This window comes from Amphiura filiformis, chromosome 15, assembly GCF_039555335.1.
Source record: "Amphiura filiformis chromosome 15, Afil_fr2py, whole genome shotgun sequence".
NCBI classification, from domain to species: Eukaryota; Metazoa; Echinodermata; class Ophiuroidea; order Amphilepidida; family Amphiuridae; genus Amphiura; species Amphiura filiformis.
The window spans coordinates 39,587,235-39,609,656 of record NC_092642.1 but is presented as its reverse complement, the minus strand read 5'-3'; the positions used below and the strand labels follow the sequence as shown (position 1 = coordinate 39,609,656).

The following is a 22,422-nucleotide window of genomic DNA, read 5'->3' as shown; positions in this document are numbered from 1 at the left end:
TTTGTGTTTAATGATCATCAATTTACCATGGTGAATCCGCAACAATTTTACTTTAAACAGTGGTGGCGCCACGGGGGCATGGGGGCCAAATGCCCCCAGTTAGAACTCTTGCCCTCCCTGTTTCCCCCAAAGAAAAAAAACAAAATTACAACAATTTCCACTTTTTGTGGTAATTTTGCGCAAAATTTGTTGATTTGGTCCCCCCTGAAATTCACTTTGTCCCCCTAATGCCCCCCAAAAAAATTGAAAAGGGGTATAATCCTTCTTGTCTTCCATGAGCAACCGAGTCACATCGGGTATAATCTTCCTTCCAGGAGCAACCACTGTGCATGATTGATGGGCTATTACATTGCTCGTAATAGGGTAGTGTATTTTAAGCGGGACAATGCGGATGGTGCTGCAGCGATGCTACGATGTGCAAGGTAGACTTTCGCCAAGACTTGGTATGTGGTTGTTGGTGTAGGGGTACCCCGGGGAGTGTGTGTTGGGGGAGGGGGGCGTGTTGTCCGAGATGTTAGGAATTATTTAATAATAGTTACCGTATTAATATTGGAAGAACGTTTTAAACTTTAATTTAAGGTTAATAACAAAATAATAAAATCATATTAATAGGTCTATTTATTATCACACGCCATGGTAACAATAAAAAAAATGGCACACTTTCCGATAAAAATTTGGGAAACAAATTAATTTTAAAAAAAATAAATAAAAACAATCTTTCTTAAACCAAATTTTCATGAAATTGAGGGCCATCAATAAACCAAAATGCACCCCGAATCTGTCACACATCCCCGTAGTAGGCCTACCCTCCTTTCCACCCCGTTGCCCTAAACTAGGCGTGTAATATAACCGCCAAGAGTATTTTTTTTTTTTTTTTACCTGTAGGCAAGCTCACCCCTACAGTCGCAATAGTTCTAGCCCAGATAGCTTTTAACTCACGCCTACTAATAACGTACTTTCGTCAAGTGATGGCGCTATAAGGTTTACCACGGAAGCTGTTTGGTTTACCGTGGAAGAAGATTATACCCTATATGAAAAAATTCCTTGTGCCACCACTGACTTTAAATAGTGATTCATATCACTCTGCACAAAGAGAGCATGTCATCATTTGAAGCTGTATAAAAAGGATGCAGCAGAAATGCTACTGTGTTCACGGCCACGATTTCGTCTTGGTTTGCAAGAATCAAAATCCCTAGTGGCTGCACTTACTGTATGATACAATGAGAGAAGTTGATTCTCGCAACCGAATCTTACGAGAATCGATTTAGTGATTCTCGTCAAAATCTTGGCCTTGGTGTTTGTTTACAGAACAAGTTCACAGAATGAGAGTAAATTTATGTAACATATCCTGATATGGTAGTGAATTTGCTCTCACTGAGAGAAGACACTTACTACTTAGTTTAATTTCAACTTGCCTTCAATTTTTGACTTAAATTTGTTTTCAAACTACAGCATGTAGTTCTTGTTGTTTGCTTTATATTTTGTTGTCTGTCCCTGAAGAAGAGCAGTTTATCTGCTCCAAACGTCAGTTGTTTTTCGTCTGATTTTCATCACTTTCAATGTACTGTTTTCCTGACACTTTTGTGACCTCTGGAATTGGCCATTTTTGGCCAGCGAACTTTGCCTGTTTTTGTGCCTACTCTGGATGTTTGGTTTAGCGTGTCTGTTTATATGCACAGTGATTTTCATCACTTGTTCTAGTGCAGTTTTGTATTACCATTGATCCTTGTTGTTTTTGCAGGTTCAGCACTTCTGTGGGCCTTGGAACTGGTCATTTTTGGCTATCGAACTTTGCCTACTTCTAATGCCTACATTTGCTGTTTTTGTCCCCCTGCATACTGTCTAGTCTACATTTTACTTGTTTTCCCCACATCAAGTTGGTGTACCTTGCTTTTTTTCTTTCCCATATCCTGATATGTTAATTTTGGTAAAATTCACTTTTAGCACTAATTTCTTATTTTTTACATTCTTTGTTCCAGCTACTGATGATGAATGGGTTAGCTGCTACATGGCTGATGAGTATGGTTCAGAAGATACCGTCTTTCCTTTTAAAGGAAGTGTGCTTGGCTTTCACTACCGGTATCCAAATGTTGCACCACTTCAGATGGTGTTTAGCATAGATGGCATACTGCACCATACATTCTCCGCATCCTTGCCACGATTTGCTGTCAATTCATCATCACTGATCCAGGAAGCTTTGGACATTACGGAGACACAGCAAGGTGCAATTGGAGTCGGCACGCACATTATAACAGTAAACATCACATATGAAGAAACAACATACTCATGTTTTAAACAGTTTGAACTAGTTGAACCAGTTACTGATGTGAGTCTGACAACCTTGGAGCGATTTGTCGCCAGTGATGAGAAGTTCAAAGCTGTGGTGCATATAGAATCTGGGTTTCCTTGCACTATTGCATGGCTAATAGTGGATGCTGACAAAAATGTAGTGTTTGTGAAAGAGACTGCGGTAGCTGCGAAACCATCTGACAATAGCATTGTACAGGTTCTGTCTTCATCAGCTCCAGGTATGTGATATGTAGTGTTAGATGATTAAAACAGTGGCCAGCAACCCAGTGATGTTAAGTGATATACATACATGTACACTGTATGTATAATTGTATATATTATATTGGGACTAAAAGGAGAGAAAATGTCAAGTTTTCTGCATGGATTACCTGAAAATTTGCAATTTTTTCCTATTGTTTTGTTTAATTTTGGTGTGAAACGGTCAAAAAGAAGTTGCATACCACAATTTTTGTTGATTTCTGCCCAGCAGTCGAGCTGGCCTTCCCAATATGAGCTGTCTGGTGGGGCACTCTGTCCCTGCATAATTCATTTCTGGGTTTATACCAAAAGGATAATTTAATATAAAATATAATTTTCAAACAGTACAGTTTTTAAGAGACATCAGCTTGGCATGAATTCAAGTAGCCATAGCTCAATAGTGTCCAATTGTATTTGATATCATTATTATTATTCGGTTTTGTTTTTAAAATGTTCTTTCCAGGCATGAATACCATCAATGCGACTGTGTACAACGATCTCAACTATGCAGTTGCCACCACTACCATCCTCGTTGAGCATCCCATCAAACAAGTCACACTAACATCAGATAGCCCGATGCGGTATCCAGATAACACTATCAACTTTGACTTGGTGATTGAAGATTTGCCGTTGCCATCTGCTGTCACTTATGATATTGCATATGGAGATGGCTTGACAGGTGGGTAGAAGGCATTCTGGGATCAATGAACAGAATAATAATTTTACATGAGCCTCGTGTGTGCTCTTTGGCAAGGTGCTTTACCTTACTTGCCTCTCTCTACCCAGGGGTGAAATGTGGAACAGTTATGAATATTGTCTATTGCGTGCCACCCAATGGTATGAGCATGCCTTGGGCATTGTATGGCAGCTGACATATTTAATAACAACAGCGGAATAAGTGTAAAGTGCTTTGGTACATGTGCACATGTGAAAGGCGCCGTATAAATACCAATATTTATTTTTTATTTATTTTTTATTTGTATGGAATCAACTGATAATGCTTAAAAGAGCTCTGATGGGCTAAGTGGTTCACTGCTGCTTAGAAGCTCTTATAGCTGCTTGAGCGAAACAAAAACAAAAAACAAATCAGTAGGGGATAAAAAATGCTATGGTAATATATATGTGACATAATCTGCTGGACATGGCTGGTCTAGCCAGAGGGGATATGTTTAGGGGAAATCTTTCATCAAAAGATCACCTTTATAAAAAAAATTTGGAGACATTCTAAAATTGTGGGTCTTTTGGTGAACTTTTGGGCCAAAAAATAGCCAAGAGTGGTGTTGAATGTTAAAAGTTTATGCTTGAAAAGTCCACTTTCTTCATAAAGGAAAGAAAAAAGCAAGTCCTTCCTATTATGTATGTCCCTGAAAGTGCTGTATGTTTATACAAGACTTGTTTCCACTAATGAAGCAAGTCAAAAAATGCATGCTCTCTCATGTTTTTCATTTCCCTCAAAGAAAGCAAAAAATTGTTGCACCTTGTATAATCTTGTGGTAAGAAACCAAGGATTTACTTAAACTAACATATTTTTGTGGTATTCATTTGTTTATGCATTTGCTTCACAGATGTTGATTTGATATTTGCTGATGGAAGAAGTGGCCTCGACTTCAGCCACACTTACCAGTCTCCAGGTCTATATGAAGTTAATGTGATATTACGCAATAAAGTCAGCCATCAGGTAGCCAGTGTCAAAGCGGGCATCTTAGAAGACATCAGGAATGTCAGCCTTCTTGCATACACACGTAAGTGTTTTGTTTCTACTTCGCATATCATTTAAAAAATTTTCGGTAAAGCCTTGGTGACATAACCCTATATAATTATGTCATACCAATGCACACACCATCACTGTACAGTGTGCACCTAGGTTTCATTATCATTGAGGTATAGGACTTTTTATTTTTTCGGAGAAGAGCAGGTAGGGCAACTACTTGATTATATTTCTAGATGTTCATACTATATACTCTGAAAATTTTAGAAAATTCGCGACGAGTCCGTTTTTTTTTAAATCACATTTTGTTCCTAAAATGGGGTTATAAGCGCCCTCAACGGGCACTCTTCCCATAGGGCTAAATGTAAAGACCAGTTAAAGACAAATGGCCCTAAAATAAAACGGACTCGTGCGAATTTCTTCAAATTTTGCATATGATGTAGATTTAACATATGGAATGTATTGGAAGTGATGTCGTTGCTGTTCTTCTAAATTCATTTTTAAAATGTCCGCCCCAGACCAAGGTGTGTGCACAATGATGTGTGCCTCGGCGTGATGTAGTTAGGATGGAGTCTCAAATGGTTTCCGGATTTCCCGAAAAGGTGAATTACTGTCACTCAGAATGTGTACACATTGACCAACATACTATATCAATCTTAATCAAAAATTTTTACCTGGTTGTATAATTTTGGAACCCTGGAGTGGTTGCATATTTCAATTCCAAAAATAATTGGAGAATGTGTTTGATTGAACAGTGAGGGTTGTTGAGCATTTTAAAATTCCCTCTTGAACTGACAGCTGGATGTAGGATAGCAACTTACTTACAGCATAGACCTTCAAAAACATGAAAGTTGATGTTAAAGTTAAGATTAAGTGTTTATTTATTTTATGTATTTATTCGTTATTTATTCAGGAAATTCCATCAATACAAATGTACTGGTCTCCCTGGAAGACCTGATTAAAATTATATATGGTCAATTCCAGCGAAAGCGGGACAAAATTCTCTCTATGTTAACTTTCCACTTTAAAATGTCATTAATAAAGGAAATCACGTTATTGATGGAGCATATCATGTCACGTACAATGTGCTCTCTTTGTGCATATAGGCCTTTACTAGCAAGTCATACCAGGGGACAAGTTATGATAGCTTAAATGAATTGGCGTTACCCACAATTCAAAGATAAAGCACCATATATGTCATTGATTGTCCTTCAATCAAAATGAAATTATTACCGTTGGAAAGACGTTTGCATGATCTCTCATCATATGTAAAACGATTGAATTCCACCAAAGTTTGTGGACTCTAGAGGCCATTAAGTCAATTTGGCTAATAATTTTGTTACCCGCGTATCAAAAATAAAATGATCGTTCTGAAAAATGTTAAGTGAATATGCCATAAATGACTATATCATGAAACGAAGTTTCGTTCTATAATTCTGAGGTCCAAGTGATTATTTTATGCAAATACGTTTTACCCATAAAATTCCATAAAATCAAATTTGACGTTACCCACGTATCAACTGTTACCCACGAGTCCAGCAAATATAATTGCCATAACTTAAATTAACATTTAATGACTTTGGACACTGAATTTAGTTTGACAAGCGCTTAAAATTGTAAATCGTAAAAATACGTTCACCGCTTTAAAAAAGAATCTACGACGGTTTAAACTTTTGTTACCCACGAATCCCGAATAGATGCTAACCTTGAAAAATAAGGAGATTGTTTATTTTAAGTTTAAATCAGCACATATTCAAGCCATGGGTATGCTATAATTTTGACAGTACTTACAGTTTATACACCTAAGAAACGCAAACCCCAAACGATACTATAGTACTTATAGCTTTACCGCCAATTCGGCGTTACCCACGAATCCAAGGATTTACTCAGTAAATTATATGTTTCTTATGCATCTTAACATTTTGAAAACATGCGAAATAGGTTCCAAAACAGTCCTGTTTAATAGCGTCCTCTTGAAGGTATACTGAAGCTGCATCATGAAGTTTTGATTGATTATCCTAAATTACCATTTTTTGTGTTTATGCAATTGGTTAGAGAAACGGGAATCATTGAAACACAATGGAGGAATAACCGCATGGTGGTTTCCAACCTTCTGTAATATTTTCTATTTTGCCGCTTACCAATACATACCTTCAAATATGTGTTACCCACGAACATTTTGGTTACCCACGAATCCCTACTTAAATTATAGTTAACAATGTATTGATAGTGTTTTAGTTCATAGGAACTGTCAAACACGAGTTAATAGAATATTGCTGCATGAAAATATGGAATGATTTTACTAAAATAATAATATAAAACTGTTTGCTCTGTCTATTTGAATTTGGCAACTTTATTATTCTCAAAACTTTTATACCCAAAATGCCATAATGATCCATTCTAAATATTCCATGTAGTCTGTATTTTGATTAAAATTCATTTAAGTGCCATTGCAGCCTGAATTATTGACATACGGAAAAGTATTTTTTATTTTTATTTAAAAAAATTAATAGGAATTGCTATTTTCCAGGCGCTGTTACCCACGAATCCATCCGAGATCCTCATCCTGCGACGAGATACAAAATCTAACTTTATATTTATATGAAGCATTTATTCTAATCTTTCGAAATAATACAGTAATGTTAAATGACAGCCACAGCCACTTTAAATTCTTTCTTAAAGTTTGTAATAACCAAAATATTTCTGTATAGATATATGTAATAAAATGCTATTTTACGTTCAAAGTCTTCACTGATTTCTAGTGTATATGAGTCACACATAAAATATTGAAAGATATTAAAGAAAGTGAAATTTTATGGCGTACAACAGGTGAAAAATGCTTGAATTGTGGGTAACATGCATATGCGCATTTAACACTTTATTTGGTCTAGCAAGAAAAGTTATTTTTCAATCCGATGGCACTTCCACCTGATGATTCACTAGACATGATCGTCTCATTTGATAAGTCTAGAATTGAAAAGGAAAACATTTTCAAAATGGCCCCAGAGAGAATTTTGGCCCACTTTGGCTGGAATTGACCATATACATAAGGGGGCACTGAACAGTAACCTTCCGCGACCGGAAGTGTAACGTCTGTATAGTACCTTAAAAACACAAAATTTAGGCCAAATATGTGCGTATTTCCACCAAAATGTACGTATGACATCATTGTAGGGTGTTATGTTAAAGCTGACATGTTCTTGTTGCCCATGAATGCGAAAAAAATCACTTGAATTTTGTTTCGTGATGTGTAAGATATCCCACAATGCAATGCGTCAAGAACCCGATTTTGAGAGGTGAAACGCTTACAAAATACGGGTTGAGTTAAAAAAGTGAAATTTGTGAAAAACTGACACTGTCGATCTATGTGCAAAAAAAGATATATTAAATTTAAAGAGTGTTGCTCCATCACCAAACAGTTCAAATAACCCCATCTATTGCACGGACTTGGCAATAGCTCGTTCTTTTAGGCCCTCGGCGCATGTATTTTCAATGGCGACGCTTACGCTTATAACAGCACTTGCTGATGTTCGTTATCTTTTCACTTAACGTATTATAAAGGTAAATTGGATGCCGTGATGCATATGGGTACCAGATCAGTCTTGTCCGAAATTCACGTTATTTTTGCCAGTATTGTGATCATTTAAACGTGTTTCTTTCATTCATTTTGATCGGTAATTAATTTGTTTGTTTTCTGTGTGATTTTCTGTGTTTGTTGGAAGTGCTTTGGTGAAATTTAGAGGCTATTTAGCTATATGATAGGTATGATGTGAGTATTATTTGATCAAAACTTTGCAGCCAGTCATGCAACCGAGTTTTGATGCATTAGAAATCATGGCGGCTGGCTATGAGTACGTGTGTCGGTCGGATAAAAGCTTAAAAAGATGCTTCAAAATGCAAAGCCTACATGTGGTGTCCATCGGCTGCTTAGAGAATGGTTTTTGCATACATTATAACAAACAAAACAACAAATATAGTCCTATTAAAGCTTGTATACAGGGCCTTTAGTCCTTCAGTGAGTTTTTGGCCACAAAGCGAATCTAACTCTAACATGATAACCCTAGCTTTAAATCTGATTTGCATGACCCTTAAACCATAGGCCTACACCAACATCACCTAGGCTGATTAAAATAACCACCTGTAAAGCACTTTTAACCAATAAATCGGCATAATTCTGGAATAGGCCTACTCCGCAGCTCTGTGCACCACTTACTTACCTTAACCCTAGGCCCTTTAACCCTAGCCTTGATCCTAACCCTAATCGATGATCCTAACCCTAATCCTAAGCCGGCCCTGGTCAACACTATAACCACGATCATAACCCTGATCATACCTTAATCCATACTATATCCTAACCCTAGCCCCTAATCATAACCATGCATGATCCTATGTCTAGATAGGCCCATAATCCTACTCCTACTCCTAACCTTAACCCTAACCCTAACCTCAACCCTAACCCTAACTCTAACCCTATAACACATAGGGGCCTACGGTGCGCCGGGTATAACATAATTATTATGCCATATCATGTACGAACGAGCAATTTGTATATTTCCCGGTATCCCGGACGATTTCAGGCGAAATCAGACTGTTGCGAAATCAAGTAGATTTCTTGACTTTTAAATGTTGCAGGGAATATTAATACACTGTAAATAAGAAGGTACATATATGAAGATGACGTCCATAAAACATTTTACTACTTGGGATCTGGCTAGCAGGAATTTCAGAAAGCCTGTTTGCGTTAAGACGGGGCCTGCGTATGAATTTTCCAACTTTAAGCGACATTTTAAGGCTGAAATCACACTGTTCCACAATCAAGTAGATATCACGACTTTTAAATGTTGCAGGGAATATTAAAACATTATAAATGAAAAGGAATTATAATGAAGATGGCGTGTATAATAATATCTAAGTACTTGAGATATGAATAATGAGCAAGAATTTCGCAGGGTCTATCGTATACGTGCCACTTTGAGCTGCATGCATGCAATTTTGATAGGCGATCCCGGTTATGGAAAACGGACATCCGTATCATGAAAAGTTTACATTATCACATCATTTTAAGGTAGAAAGTTGGTAGGAATTGTTCAACATCGGCTATCTTGTCGTGGCGCATCTACGGTGCGGCACGTGTTGACGCGGACGCATCATCATGGGTACGGACTATCGACTGAAGTGCTAATTTTTAAGTGCATCCAGTGGATCTCATCATCAGATCAATGCTGTGTAATTTGCATCTATGAATGATACTGGCAACCTGCACCTGCTATAGAAACTGATTAAAATCATGGTACACAACACAAAATAAAAATACATGCTCGCTGAACTTATAGAACACGTTTTAGCTGTTGACCCCGAAAGTGCTTATATCATAACATGCATGCTTTGATTGTTTTGACTTAAAATATTAGTTGTTTTTTTTTTTTTTTATCACAAATAAAACGACATGCTACACAAAAGACACTCTCAATACATTTTCTGGTATCAGAAACGAAAATGAAATGTCCTAGGGTTTTGATGACTTTTGATGAGGAATATAGCCTTTACATCCATTTTTTGTTTAAGATGAAATTGAACAAGAAACCCATCCCTGGGCATTTAGGTTAGTGAATATTATGCGTATTTTCAAAAAGTTTTGGACAAAGAACACATCACAAGAAAGGTCATAACTCGGAAAATGATAGTCGTAGAGAGCTCAAATAAAAAGCATTCATCATGAAACACTTCATTCTTTTTAAAAATAGTATTTTTTCACAAAAGTGAAAAAAAAATTGGCTCTTCAAACAGCACTTGCTGATGTTCGTTATCTTTTCACTTAACGTATTATAAAGGTAAATTGGATGCCGTGATGCATATGGGTACCAGATCAGTCTTGTCCGAAATTCACGTTATTTTTGCCAGTATTGTGATCATTTAAACGTGTTTCTTTCATTCATTTTGATCGGTAATTAATTTGTTTGTTTTCTGTGTGATTTTCTGTGTTTGTTGGAAGTGCTTTGGTGAAATTTAGAGGCTATTTAGCTATATGATAGGTATGATGTGAGTATTATTTGATCAAAACTTTGCAGCCAGTCATGCAACCGAGTTTTGATGCATTAGAAATCATGGCGGCTGGCTATGAGTACGCGTGTGTCGGTCGGATAAAAGCTTAAAAGATGCTTCAAAATGCAAAGCCTACATGTGGTGTCCATCGGCTGCTTAGAGAATGGTTTTTGCATACATTATAACAAACAAAACGACAAATATAGTCCTATTAAAGCTTGTATACAGGGCCTTTAGTCCTTCAGTGAGTTTTTGGCCACAAAGCGAATCTAACTCTAACATGATAACCCTAGCTTTAAATCTGATTTGCATGACCCTTAAACCATAGGCCTACACCAACATCACCTAGGCTGATTAAAATAACCACCTGTAAAGCACTTTTAACCAATAAATCGGCATAATTCTGGAATAGGCCTACTCCGCAGCTCTGTGCACCACTTACTTACCTTAACCCTAGGCCCTTTAACCCTAGCCTTGATCCTAACCCTAATCGATGATCCTAACCCTAATCCTAAGCCGGCCCTGGTCAACACTATAACCACGATCATAACCCTGATCATACCTTAATCCATACTATATCCTAACCCTAGCCCCTAATCATAACCATGCATGATCCTATGTCTAGATAGGCCCATAATCCTACTCCTACTCCTAACCTTAACCCTAACCCTAACCTCAACCCTAACCCTAACTCTAACCCTATAACACATACGGTGCTTGGGTATAACATAATTATTATGCCATATCATGTACGAACGAGCAATTTGTATATTTCCCGGGTATCCCGGCGATTTCAGGCGAAATCAGACTGTTGCGAAATCAAGTAGATTTCTTGACTTTTAAATGTTGCAGGGAATATTAATACACTGTAAATAAGAAGGTACATATATGAAGATGACGTCCATAAAACATTTTACTACTTGGGATCTGGCTAGCAGGAATTTCAGAAAGCCTGTTTTGGTTAATACGGGGCCTGCGTATGAATTTTCCAACTTTAAGCGACATTTTAAGGCTGAAATCACACTGTTCCACAATCAAGTAGATATCACGACTTTTAAATGTTGCAGGGAATATTAAAACATTATAAATGAAAAGGAATTATAATGAAGATGGCGTGTATAATAATATCTAAGTACTTGAGATATGAATAATGAGCAAGAATTTCGCAGGGTCTATCGTATACGTGCCACTTTGAGCTGCATGCATGCAATTTTGATAGGCGATCCCGGTTATGGAAAACGGACATCCGTATCATGAAAAGTTTACATTATCACATCATTTTAAGGTAGAAAGTTGGTAGGAATTGTTCAACATCGGCTATCTTGTCGCTTGCGTATCTCACGGTAAGGCCACGTGTTGACGCGGACGCATCATCATGGGTACGGACTATCGACTGAAGTGCTAATTTTTAAGTGCATCCAGTGGATCTCATCATCAGATCAATGCTGTGTAATTTGCATCTATGAATGATACTGGCAACCTGCACCTGCTATAGAAACTGATTAAAATCATGGTACACAACACAAAATAAAAATACATGCTCGCTGAACTTATAGAACACGTTTTAGCTGTTGACCCCCGAAAGTGCTTATATCATAACATGCATGCTTTGATTGTTTTGACTTAAAATATTAGTTGTTTTTCGTAATTTTTATCACAAATAAAACGACATGCTACACAAAAGACACTCTCAATACATTTTCTGGTATCAGAAACGAAAATGAAATGTCCTAGGGTTTTGATGACTTTTGATGAGGAATATAGCCTTTACATCCATTTTTTGTTTAAGATGAAATTGAACAAGAAACCCATCCCTGGGCATTTAGGTTAGTGAATATTATACGATTTTCAAAAAGTTTTGGACAAAGAACACATCACAAGAAAGGTCATAACTCGGAAAATGATAGTCGAGAGAGCTCAAATAAAAAGCATTCATCATGAAACACTTCATTCTTTTAAAAATAGTATTTTTTCACAAAAGTGAAAAAAAATTGGCTCTTCAAAGGGGGCACTGAACAGTAACCTTCCGCGACCGGAAGTGTAACGTCTGTATAGTACCTTAAAAACACAAAATTTAGGCCAAATATGTGCGTATTTCCACCAAAATGTACGTATGACATCATTGTAGGGTGTTATGTTAAAGCTGACATGTTCTTGTTGCCCATGAATGCGAAAAAATCACTTGAATTTTGTTTCGTGATGTGTAAGATATCCCACAATGCAATCGTCAAGAACCCGATTTTGAGAGGTGAAACGCTTACAAAATACGGGTTGAGTTAAAAAAGTGAAATTTGTGAAAAACTGACACTGTCGATCTATGTGCAAAAAAGATATATTAAATTTAAAGAGTGTTGCTCCATCACCAAACAGTTCAAATAACCCCATCTATTGCACGGACTTGGCAATAGCTCGTTCTTTTAGGCCCTCGGCGCATGTATTTTCAATGGCGACGCTTACTGTTCAGTGCCCCCATAATACATGAACATGATAATAACAAAATAAGAAATATATATATTATACAAAATGAAAGAACTAAACATGCATGATACAAAACAAAATGCAGCAATGTTGAGCTCAAAATATAAATACAAAACTTACAGACCAATTCACACAATTGCATTTTTGAATCCACCCAAACTCATTGAATTAAAATTGATTAGAAGTGGACAAAGCATTCTGTGAGAAATATCTATCAGTATCAGAACTGATAAGCAATGATTCAAAAAGAACAAGAGAATCAAAAAGATATTTTGTTTCCAAAGAAGTTTCCTCTTTCAAAATATGGTTGTTATACATTAACTATTCCTCCTGTTTCTGTAGTCAACAGTGTCAAATGAAATTGTGAGTAAAGTATGTTTTACTTTTTTCTTTTCAGGGCAAAACAACTATGCTAGGCCTCTACAGATACTTCCTATGGAATATGCGGTAAGGTTTCTTGCCGAATACGACACAGGCACGGTGGAATATGTCACATGGGAGATAGAATCAAATAGTATCAGCACAACAAGTACAAACCACTGGCACCAATTCCTGGCTGTGGGTTGGTACAACATCTTAGCTACTGTGGGTAATACCTACACCGAAGAATCTAATTCGATATCCATACAGATCCTTGAGAGTGTGACTAGTCTGTATTTAGTCAACAATGGACCTGTTAATCTTGGTGATAACATAACCTATGTGTTATTTTGCAAACAGCAAGGTTCCTCTCCATCGTATAAAGTCGATTTGGGAGACGGTACGGAAATCAATGTGGCTATACCTCAAAAGAACCCAAATGTGACCGATTACTTGCCACAAAACCTAAAGATCCCATTTGATCTCAATGAATACTTCTCGACAGTTTTCTCCTATTTATATCAAAAGGAAGGACATTATGTTACTACGGCTACCGGATGGAATCTTGTCTCCCATATGACGTCGACATCCGAAGCTTTCATCCAAATAAAACCATGCCATATCCCTGGTATCAACATCCGTGATGGTGGCAGTAATTACTATTCACCAACCAAATACAAAAGGAATAAGGCTTTTACATTCACTGCGAAAGTTGAAATAGACTGCCAAGCAGCTAAAAAAGCAGATTACCAATGGCGGATCTACTCAATTGACGACATATTTTCAGCACCGAGTGCCGCCAATGAATTTCATCTGCCACAGCATGTCAACTCTAAAGTGACAGACCTGTACATCCCAAAGTATTTGTTGGATTATGGTCGCTACATCTTTGAATTGAATGTTGTGATGATCATGACAGATGGGAGCATAGGGATAAGTCACAGAGATCAGAGTTATGTTGAAGTGGTGCAGTCACCTCTTGTTGCTAAGATCAGTGGAGGAGCAGTTATTGATGTTGGTGAGTTGTTCTTTATATTTTTTTAAAAATTGATACTATTGTACAAATTTGCACAATTTTTATGCAAAGTTGACACTTTAGCCATGATAAACTTTTGCCCGAAATTGCTTCACAGGTGGATTTATGCATGTGTCAATTTGAAGCTTGAGCCTACCCACCTCAAGCCTTGACATATTATTGATGTCGATTCGATGCTAATGATTGAGGTCAACAAAACTATGACCTCAACCTCAATTATCGGCATCGAATCACATCAATAATATGTCAAGGCTTGAGGTGAGTAGGTCCAAGCTTCAAATTGATGCTTGTATTAGTGGTATGAACCCTTGACCAGTGGTGTTTTATTGTTGCTGTAACTAGAGCTAATGTCACTGATTTACTATGCTCTCTTGTCATCAAATTAACCTATTTATGATCATTGATCACTTCTTGTAGCAGTCTGGTAAACAATATTAATTTATAAGCATCTGATGAAAAACAATCCAAATAATAAGGGGTTCATTTGTCATTTTCACTTGGCAGGTTGGTCATCAAATCTCACCCTGGATGGGAGCGAGTCATTTGATCCTGACTGGGATGATAGCTATGATGGTGAATATCACTGGTATTGTCATCTAACCAATGAAACTCTGCCATTGGATATTGATGTCCAACAAGCATTGCCAACAACAGGTAGGTGTCAGGGATTCAAATCCAATGAGAACCAGAGAACCGGTTCGCCTGAAGATTCTCCCAAGCTTCCAAGTCTCAGATTGCATGTTGTGTTATATTTACCTTCCTTTACTGCAACGGAAATATGATTTAATAATCTCGTTAATACAAGAATTTAATTTTGAAATGTTGGGGAAAAAAGGCAAAGTTTTTGTAAGCCTGCTTTTGGTTCTCGCAAAAGCCCTTTGCGAGAACCTGGACAGGTCCCCGAAATTTAATGCGAATTTGAACCCCTGGTGCCCGTGTAATAGCTCTCATTATATCTGGATAGCAGAATTGCTTGATTAATTTTATAAATTTTATTAAATTGAAGAGTTTGTTTCCAAAACCGGTATCTATTTTGTGACTGATGACACTCAAAGACTCAATAAGATTTACTCACCTTGAGACTAAAATTGTTGGATATTTTATCTCCCAAGACCTTGAAGGAGTATTCTCTTTTTTGAATGTAAGTTCATACATGCTGGTGGTAAACAGTTTAAACTGACTTTCAGCACAAAAATCTAACTAACCTTGAATTTTCAATGTGTGACACACATCTTCATCAGAAGAAGTCCTAGAATGTTGTGATGGACTTGCCCTTTTGTTGACCATTGGCAACTTTGGGCCGAATGAGGGTGTTGTATAAGGTTGGCAATTCCAGTCCTTGATTTAGTTCTGGGGATTTCTTCTTGATCTGGAGGGCCTCCCGCACTAAACGGGGTACTCTTTATCATCCTTGGCTAAAACCTTAGTGGATTCCCTGTCAATATTGTGGTGTGATTCAGTTTATGCTCTGCGACAGCAGAGGGTTTGCGGCTTAGGGCAGTTGACTTATGCATAAGTCAGATATGTCCCCTTTTAAGTTTGAGCCGAACAACAGATGTAAACCAAAGAAAATTGGAATTTACTACCAAGGCCGATGTCACCATTGCGTGTCACTCTATCGGTCGTGCTACGGTACAATCCTTTGTGTATGACCGTCCCGCACATCATGTACGTACTGTGTTATGAACATCGTGTACGCATTCAATGAATATTTCCATCGTAATAAAAATTTTTAAATATTGAGGGCCTCTTCCTCAGCAAATGTTACAATATAGCTTTAAGAAGAGGGAATTGGCCTATATTATTTTGGCATACAATCTACATCTGCACCCATCCCACTTCCTAAGTTTTCAGAGTTATATTTGATTTGTATGAAACTTTTTTCTGTTCTTGTACCAGGAGGATGTCTTGGGAAAGGAATGCATCTACAATCTGGCAACAGCAGCATAATGTTTATAGAAAGTGAAACTCTCCCTAGCAACCAGACCTACATATTCAATCTTGCCATCACTAAACCTGGTCGGATACATGTGGGATGGACCATGCAGACTGTGTCTGTCATGCTTGGCAACCCACCAGCATTGGTGATCCAGTAAGTTTCAAGAGGGTTCCTACAATATGATAAAGCAAAAGTTCCAACATGGAAAATGGGGGATTTTCATGAATCAAATTGCAGGTTTGGAAAGTCACAGAAAAGTAGAAGATGCTCAAAGTCCTGTGTTTTAGTAAAAAAGTTGCTATCATTCATTTATACTATAGGCAATTCTTTTTTTGTTGTAGATATTTTTCACCCTTTTCTGTGAATTGAAATTGTAAATCTTTTGGTGTAAAAACCTCTTAAGGTTTGGTTTTCATCTACATTTTTTTTTGTAACAATATCAAAATTGAACCTCTTTTGCTGACACAATGACCGGCTGGATATCCCTCTAATAAAAGCATTAGTAGCACCAGAATTTCCATCTCTGAATGGTAAACCTAAATAATGTGCTATGCCATTTTTCACCATGATGTGGTAATGACGTCAGTGCCCATTACATTGGGCGCAGCTTTAAATCACTAGTGTTCACTCAAAGCGCTGGTGTGCACATGATTAGATATATGCTTTATTTTAATACGTACACAAAAAGGCTGCCTATAACACGTTGATGTCACTGCCACATCAGGGTGAAAATGGTATAGAAACTTTGGGTCTGCTGAAGAAAGTCATAAAGTTTTATGATATGAATTAGCTGTATTTTGTATAGATTTAGAAACCATTGTTTTGTCCTTTTTATTCTAGGTGCCTACATAATTGTGACAGCTACATGAATCCATCAGAGCGATTCACTCTACTTGGCTTGTGTACAGAATGCATCTCTGATACAAGGAACACATACACCTGGACCCTCTCCAGTGACTCTACCTTGCCAGTAATACATGGTCAACGCAGAGCCTTCTTATCTTTTCCCAGAGATACATTCCTGGGTACAGCAACATATTCTGTTAAGCTTAGGAGTAAGTTTTGAATCATGTTATATTTTATTTTTCTATATTTCCAAGAGCTTGAGGCTATAGGATTATTATAAAGCAATGTACTCTAGTAGGTTTTGTGAGGAATCTCTACCTTTATTAATGTGCTGGCCCCACTGGCTGAAGAAATGGGAGCCATCATTAAACAGGAAGAATCACTGAATAAGTGACATACAACAGTCGATATCACATGCAAGAAGGATCAATCAGCATTATATTATTTTATTTCTGTCCATAGTCATGATACAGTGTCAACAAAATGTGTGAGATGGTGCTGTCAGTTTGTTACTAAAACTGTTGGTCACATTTCTAGCTCTGAGTCAAGTGGATCAAAAGTAACAGCATTACTTGAAAGAGCCAAATGTCATTTGGCGAACTTGTCGACAGAAAAAATAAGTGTTGTATGCTCTTGACACATACATTGTAACATTGTAAACTCTAAACAAGCACTCCTATAATAATATGGACCTTCAACAAATCTGAAAATCCCAGACTGCCAAAAGCTGTTAAGCTGTTTCAAGTGACTTAAACAAAATTTTTAAAATCTAGAAAATGTGCTTGTATTAACCAAAAGTTATATGACGTCCTATAAACGAGAGTGCTTTCATTAGGATACTGACCCCCTCCCTCCTTCCCTCCCTTGAACGTAACTTTGAAATGTTGATAAATCAACTTTGATCGATATTGTAGTAAGGTAATTTACAAGTTAACATAATCAGATTTTTTGAGCTCCCCCCTCCCTAACGAAAGGATTTTCATTTATAGGACTCCACCAAACTTCTGATTTGTTTCCTTACATTTGGTTATTCCAGTTGTAATCCATACACCTTAATCTTCCACAGGGGTGTGAATTTCAAATAGGATTACATTAACGGTGTGGGAGGTTACGGTTATGTCTTCCATAGGGGGTTGGATTTCAACTGAAATAGCCCATTATTTCCTCTTTGTTTTCCAGTTGACACCTGGAGTGGTGAATCTAGCAGAGCAGAGTACACATTTACAACAAACTCTCCACCCAGTCAAGGGAATTGTTCCATCATCCCTGCAGAGGGCATTGTTCTGGAGACTAGGTTTAATATTGAGTGTCATGGGTTTGCTGACCCCCATGGACCTTTGCTTTATAAAGCCCTGGTCTTTACTGGGGATGAGGCTGATGCTAGAAACAGTGAGGAAGCTGGTAGAGGTGAGTGATTTAGAGAATAAATAATAGGAATTTATAGACAAAAATAGGAATCAAATTCTGGACTCACCAACGATTTTTCAGTAACGTTGCGACCCGTTCACCGGGTCTTCATCAGACTGCGCAGAGACTTGACTGATGGTTTGGTCATGTGATGGTAATCGGCGAGGAAGTAGTTTCATGGTGGGGTCCCAGGCGTGTGATAGCAGGAAACGGAGGCCCCCTTGTTATTGAGTGCTGGCTGCTCAGCTTTTTCCCAGATGGATTCTTTCACTCCCCTCTCAAACCACCTCTCCTACTTGTCGAAGATTATGATGTCGTCGGCATTAAATTGGTGGCCAGAGAGTTTTGAATGGGTGAAGACTGAGGAGTCCTGGTTTTTGTTGGAACTTCCTCTCCATTGTTGATTAAAGCGAGCTTTAATAGTCTATTTTGTCTCTCCTACATAATACTAGGCACAGCTAGTTTCAGAGCACATTAGTCCATAAACTACAACCTACGAAAAAAGTCCTTGGAACGCTTGGTACACTCTGTCGAAATTCCGTGCAGAATTTCACATGATCATGGAAATGACGTATATTTTGCCTGGGAACAAGCATGACATCTACCATTCCCCTATCACCATCAATCAATGTTGGAACACATCGGGAAACCGCTGAAGACTTTGGTATGTCTCAACATTGCACGGGAGAGAGGGGGTGACAGTTTTCCGTTATTTACACGCAAGCGTTCCAAGACATTTTTCGTTGATTGTCTCTACCGAATGCAAAATATTTCATCTAAATTTCGTTTTTGTGTCATAACTAAAAAACGGAATGTCGTATGAGCTTCATATTGCACACGATTTGAGAGTGGATTATACGCTTAGAAATCATAACAAAATTGTTAATAAAGAAATTGGTTTATTTAGGGAGTGGTCACTGAAACCACCCCCTATGCTAAACAACACACGCTTCGTAATTATGGCTCTAAACTGCTCTAAAATGTCATTTTTGTCCCATAACTTAAAAACAAAATGTTGTATGAGCTTCATATTGCACACGATTTGGGAGTATATAATATCCCTTTGAATCACAATAAAATTGTTGATAAAGATGTTGGATTATTTAGGGAATGGTCACTGAAAACACCTCCTATGCTAAATTGCACACATTTCGTAATTATGACTAAAATCTCGTTTTTGTCTCATAATTCAAAAACACTACAAATATAGTTTTTAAAAAATATTACAATGTTTTGCAGTATGTTTTCCAAAATGTTTTTGAATGTTATTAAAACGTTCTGTACCCTTTATAATATAACCCAACATGTAAATGTTTTCTGTAAAACTTCGTTTGCTGAGTATAGGCTTATCCGAGCGAATCAGAAAGATTGTGATATAACAATTTGAAACAACTCATTTCTGAATATTATTTATAATAAAATACGCTTTTGCGGTGAGAAAAAAAAAAAAAAAAAGAAAACAACAATTGAATACACTTAAAAAAAAAAATCGACCACCACGGGGACTCGAACCATTCGCATCAATCAATAGTCAAAAGATTACCAGTCGAAGGACTAAGCCGTTGCGCCACGCTGCCATTTCGCAATCAAGTAATCAGTTTTGGTCTTTTATAGTAGTCAGGTATCGGGAAAGTGTAAAGCTGCATAGTGCAAAATGGCAAAGTGGATCAGTTTACCATAATGACAAAATGGTCCAAAATCGACATTTTATGGTTTTAAGCCGCATCTCATGGAGCGTGACGTTCGCTTACCTTGGCTATACCAATTGAGGATGTTTGAATACAAAAGGAATGACAAATTGATCGCATTTATGACATTTGTTAACAGTTTGCCATTTTGAATTGAAATAAATATCTATACGTATAAATATATATTACTATCAATGCAGGGCAAACTGCTCAGTATGCACGCTATTCAATGCAGCAGTTTACCATTACAGATTACCATTATGGGTTTACACTTTACACCCTTTGACTATTCGTGTTTTGTTTGCGTGAATCATTGCTAATTTATGCATTCATTATTTTCAATGCTTCTTTTTTTTTTTTTCTTTGTATTAAAAATAAAGAAAGAAAGAAAGAAAGATAGAAAAAAGAAAGAAAGAAAAAAGAAAGAAAGAAGGAAAGAAAAATGAATGAATGAATGAATGAATGAATGAATGAATGAATGAATGAATCAACGAAAGACATTTGAAATAAATAAAAACATGAACGTGGAAAAAGTTTAAAGTGACCGCTTATAGGTTCAAATTGCAAGCAGCTTAATCACGAAGCTCACGTGGCCGAGTGGTTAAGGCATAGGTCTTGTAAACATGAGGTCCTGGGTTCGATTCCCAGGCGGTATTAATTTTTATGTTTCATTTATTATTTGCGACGGTGAACCCGGTGAAAATATTTGTTTATTATAAATACATGAAGTATACATTTTTGATTTATTTTTCTGTCTTTCTGTCTTCCTTTCTTTCTCTATGTTTGATTAATTAATTTAATTATTTCTTTCTTTCTTTCCCAAAAGCCCCCAAATGATATACTTTCCGATTTCCGACTTTCCGCCCTACCCCACATACATCCCACGCCCAACACCTCGCACGCACACCCCACCACATTATACACACACCCCATACACAAAAATGTGAAGCACAAATCTGCTGAAGATAGTTGTTACATCATGTCAAAAACAAGTTAATGCTATCTACTGAAGATAGTCGTAGTTTATTATTGACTTCATTACAATCTTAACGCATACATGCGGTTTTAGTATTTAATTAAAACTCATTTTTCTGTTTTGTAACGCTCGTTCACCTATCTGACAAGTGCTATGAAGGTGAACTTTAAATATTAATTTCAAAAATAAATTAAACAACTCGGAATCATGCAGCTTAGAGCCGTGATACGATTTCTCGGTTTTAAGATATAGCATAAAAATGTCATTAAATGCGTGTATGTTAGGGTATGGGGTGTTTCAGTGTCCACTCCCTGAACCAACCAATTTCTTTATCAACAATTGTATTTTGATTCATAAGTACATGGTCTACTTCCAAATCCTGTGAAATATGAAGATCATACAACATTCTGTTTTTGAGTTATGGGACAAAAACTACATTTTAGAGCAGTTTAGAGCTATAATTGCGAAATGTGTGTATTTTAGCATAGGGGTGATTGCAGTGACCACTTCCTAAAGAAGCCAATTTCTTTATCAACAATTTTGTTATGATTCCAAAGCATATAATCCACTCTCAAATCGTGTGTAATGAGAAACTCATACGACATTCCGTTTTTGAGTTATGAGACAAAAACGAAATTTAGATGAAATATTTTGCATTCGGCAGAGACAACCTACGAAAAAAGTCCTTGGAACGCTTGGTACACTCTGTCGAAATTCCGTGCAGAATTTCACATGATCATGGAAATGACGTATATTTTGCCTGGGAACAAGCATGACATCTACAACAATGATTTACCCTTCCCTCTCCCCATCAATCAATGTTGGAACACATCGGGAAACCGCTGAAGACTTTGGTATTTCTCAACATTGCACGGAGAGAGGGGTGACAGTTTTCCGTTATTTACACGCAAGCGTTCCAAGACATTTTTCGTTGATTGTAGGTTAAACTGTTTGGCTTTTGGAATTTTGTCAAGTCTCTGCGCAGTTTGATGAAGACCCGGTGAACGGGTCGCAACGTGACTGAAAAAATTGTTGGTGAGTCCAGAATTTGATTCATATTTTTGTCTATTTTATACTACTGGATGACCCAAAACATTCATAATCTTGATAGGAAGTTTTGTTTTTACTATCCTCCACTGTGCGGTGGATTACAGACAGGTCCAGTATTTTGAGTTGTGGATGCCGGCGCAGCTGGTACTACGATAAAATATTTTTGACCTGCCTGTCGTCTATCACATGGTCGAGGATAGTAAAAACAAAAATTCATATTGTTTATTTTCATTCTTAGTTGATTATTATTTTAATAGCCATAAACTATTTGATTGAGCAAAAATTAAGTTACCATCATAAAACTCCCTTTATACTAAAATGATCGAAACTTTACATTTTCAGTTG

The 22,422-nt window shown here is 37.1% G+C and overlaps 1 protein-coding gene across 1 annotated transcript in view; it reads left to right on the top strand.

Moving 5' to 3' along the window:
- The window catches only part of LOC140170946 (polycystin-1-like), a 32,278-nt gene that overhangs the window by 8,287 nt on the left and 1,569 nt on the right, over positions 1–22,422 (top strand). The window contains exons 2-9 of the mRNA XM_072194141.1: positions 1,980–2,528; positions 3,011–3,226; positions 4,113–4,289; positions 13,173–14,153; positions 14,676–14,825; positions 16,071–16,263; positions 16,951–17,165; positions 18,136–18,363. Of these exons, the coding sequence (XP_072050242.1) occupies positions 1,980–2,528; positions 3,011–3,226; positions 4,113–4,289; positions 13,173–14,153; positions 14,676–14,825; positions 16,071–16,263; positions 16,951–17,165; positions 18,136–18,363 (2,709 nt within the window). The remainder of the gene's footprint in view (positions 1–1,979; positions 2,529–3,010; positions 3,227–4,112; positions 4,290–13,172; positions 14,154–14,675; positions 14,826–16,070; positions 16,264–16,950; positions 17,166–18,135; positions 18,364–22,422) is intronic.